Genomic DNA, 1,001 nt, shown 5'->3' with positions numbered 1-1,001 from the left:
CGCAGGGATCCACGTGAGCACGCGCCGCGGAACAGCCCGTGCGACAAGACGCCGCACCACCTTTTCTTCTGCATCGCGTGTTCGGCGCTCCGCGCCTCTTTCCCTTTTCCCTCCCCATAGAAGAGTCTTTCGTCCATAGCATCAATTGAACCCGGCTGCGAAGCCTACTCTTCCTGATCGTGACATGGCCGACCCCAGCGCCACACGTGGCTGCGCGACTCCCAAGGCGCCGTGCCACCAGACACATTGTCCCGCCTTTTAAAACTTCGTCAATATCCTGCAACTGCTGTGGCGTGGCGCCTGGGGAGTCGCTGAGCCACTGTGGCGAGCGATCGGACCGGGGCCCGTGCACTGGACCAACGGTTGGAGAAAAAGCTGCACGTGGGAATGGGTGCAACGCACCCAATCCCTCCTTTGTACTCTTCACCTTTAGATAGTTGGAGGCTCCGCAGGGGGTGTCTCCTATAACAAATCCTGTCAAACGTACCGGTAGTAACATAGCCGCATAGCGGCCGGCCTGCATTTTTCTTATCTGCCATCTTTAGCAGTGCTTCAAGGCACCCTGTACCACTACCACCGAGAACCGGCCCGCCAGTTAGGGGCCTCGGGATGCGGCTTGTTATGCATGTGCTTAAGGTCGACACTGGTCGGCTGATGGGCTTGGCTTGCTAGCTATCGTGACAAGTAGTTGGTGGGCTAGACCCTGTATCTAGAACATCTGGTAGTCGCCAGCACGTATGATGCCCCTAGGGAGGCCAGAGTGAGGCAGCACTCGCTACAGACGTTAAATACACCTACCTACCTACCTACCTTTAGATAGTCATATCAACCTGGTGCTGATCGCAGCTCTGCCTCTTTGCTCTACGTGATCTCTAACACACTATAAAATTCAATTTATATGAAAGTATTCGCGGACAGCCCGTTAGGGTTCGGTGGGAAAGGCTTCTAATTGCAATGCAAAATATCTAAAAGCTGTCCCGTATCCTAATTACAAAAGAGGG

At 54.4% G+C, this 1,001-nt stretch overlaps 1 protein-coding gene across 1 annotated transcript; it reads right to left on the bottom strand.

The window, feature by feature from the left end:
- Positions 1-168: 168 nt before the first annotated feature.
- On the bottom strand, positions 169-523 carry GGTG_14355 (hypothetical protein; the record flags this gene model as incomplete). Its single annotated transcript, XM_009232282.1, has 1 exon — positions 169-523. A coding segment is annotated over one exon (354 nt), but the record flags the coding sequence as incomplete, so codon positions are not given.
- Positions 524-1,001: the final 478 nt, after the last annotated feature.

Source organism: Gaeumannomyces tritici, assembly GCF_000145635.1.
Source record: "Gaeumannomyces tritici R3-111a-1 unplaced genomic scaffold supercont2.294, whole genome shotgun sequence".
In the NCBI taxonomy this organism is placed as follows: Eukaryota; Fungi; Ascomycota; class Sordariomycetes; order Magnaporthales; family Magnaporthaceae; genus Gaeumannomyces; species Gaeumannomyces tritici.
This window is presented reverse-complemented; position numbering and strand designations above follow the sequence as displayed.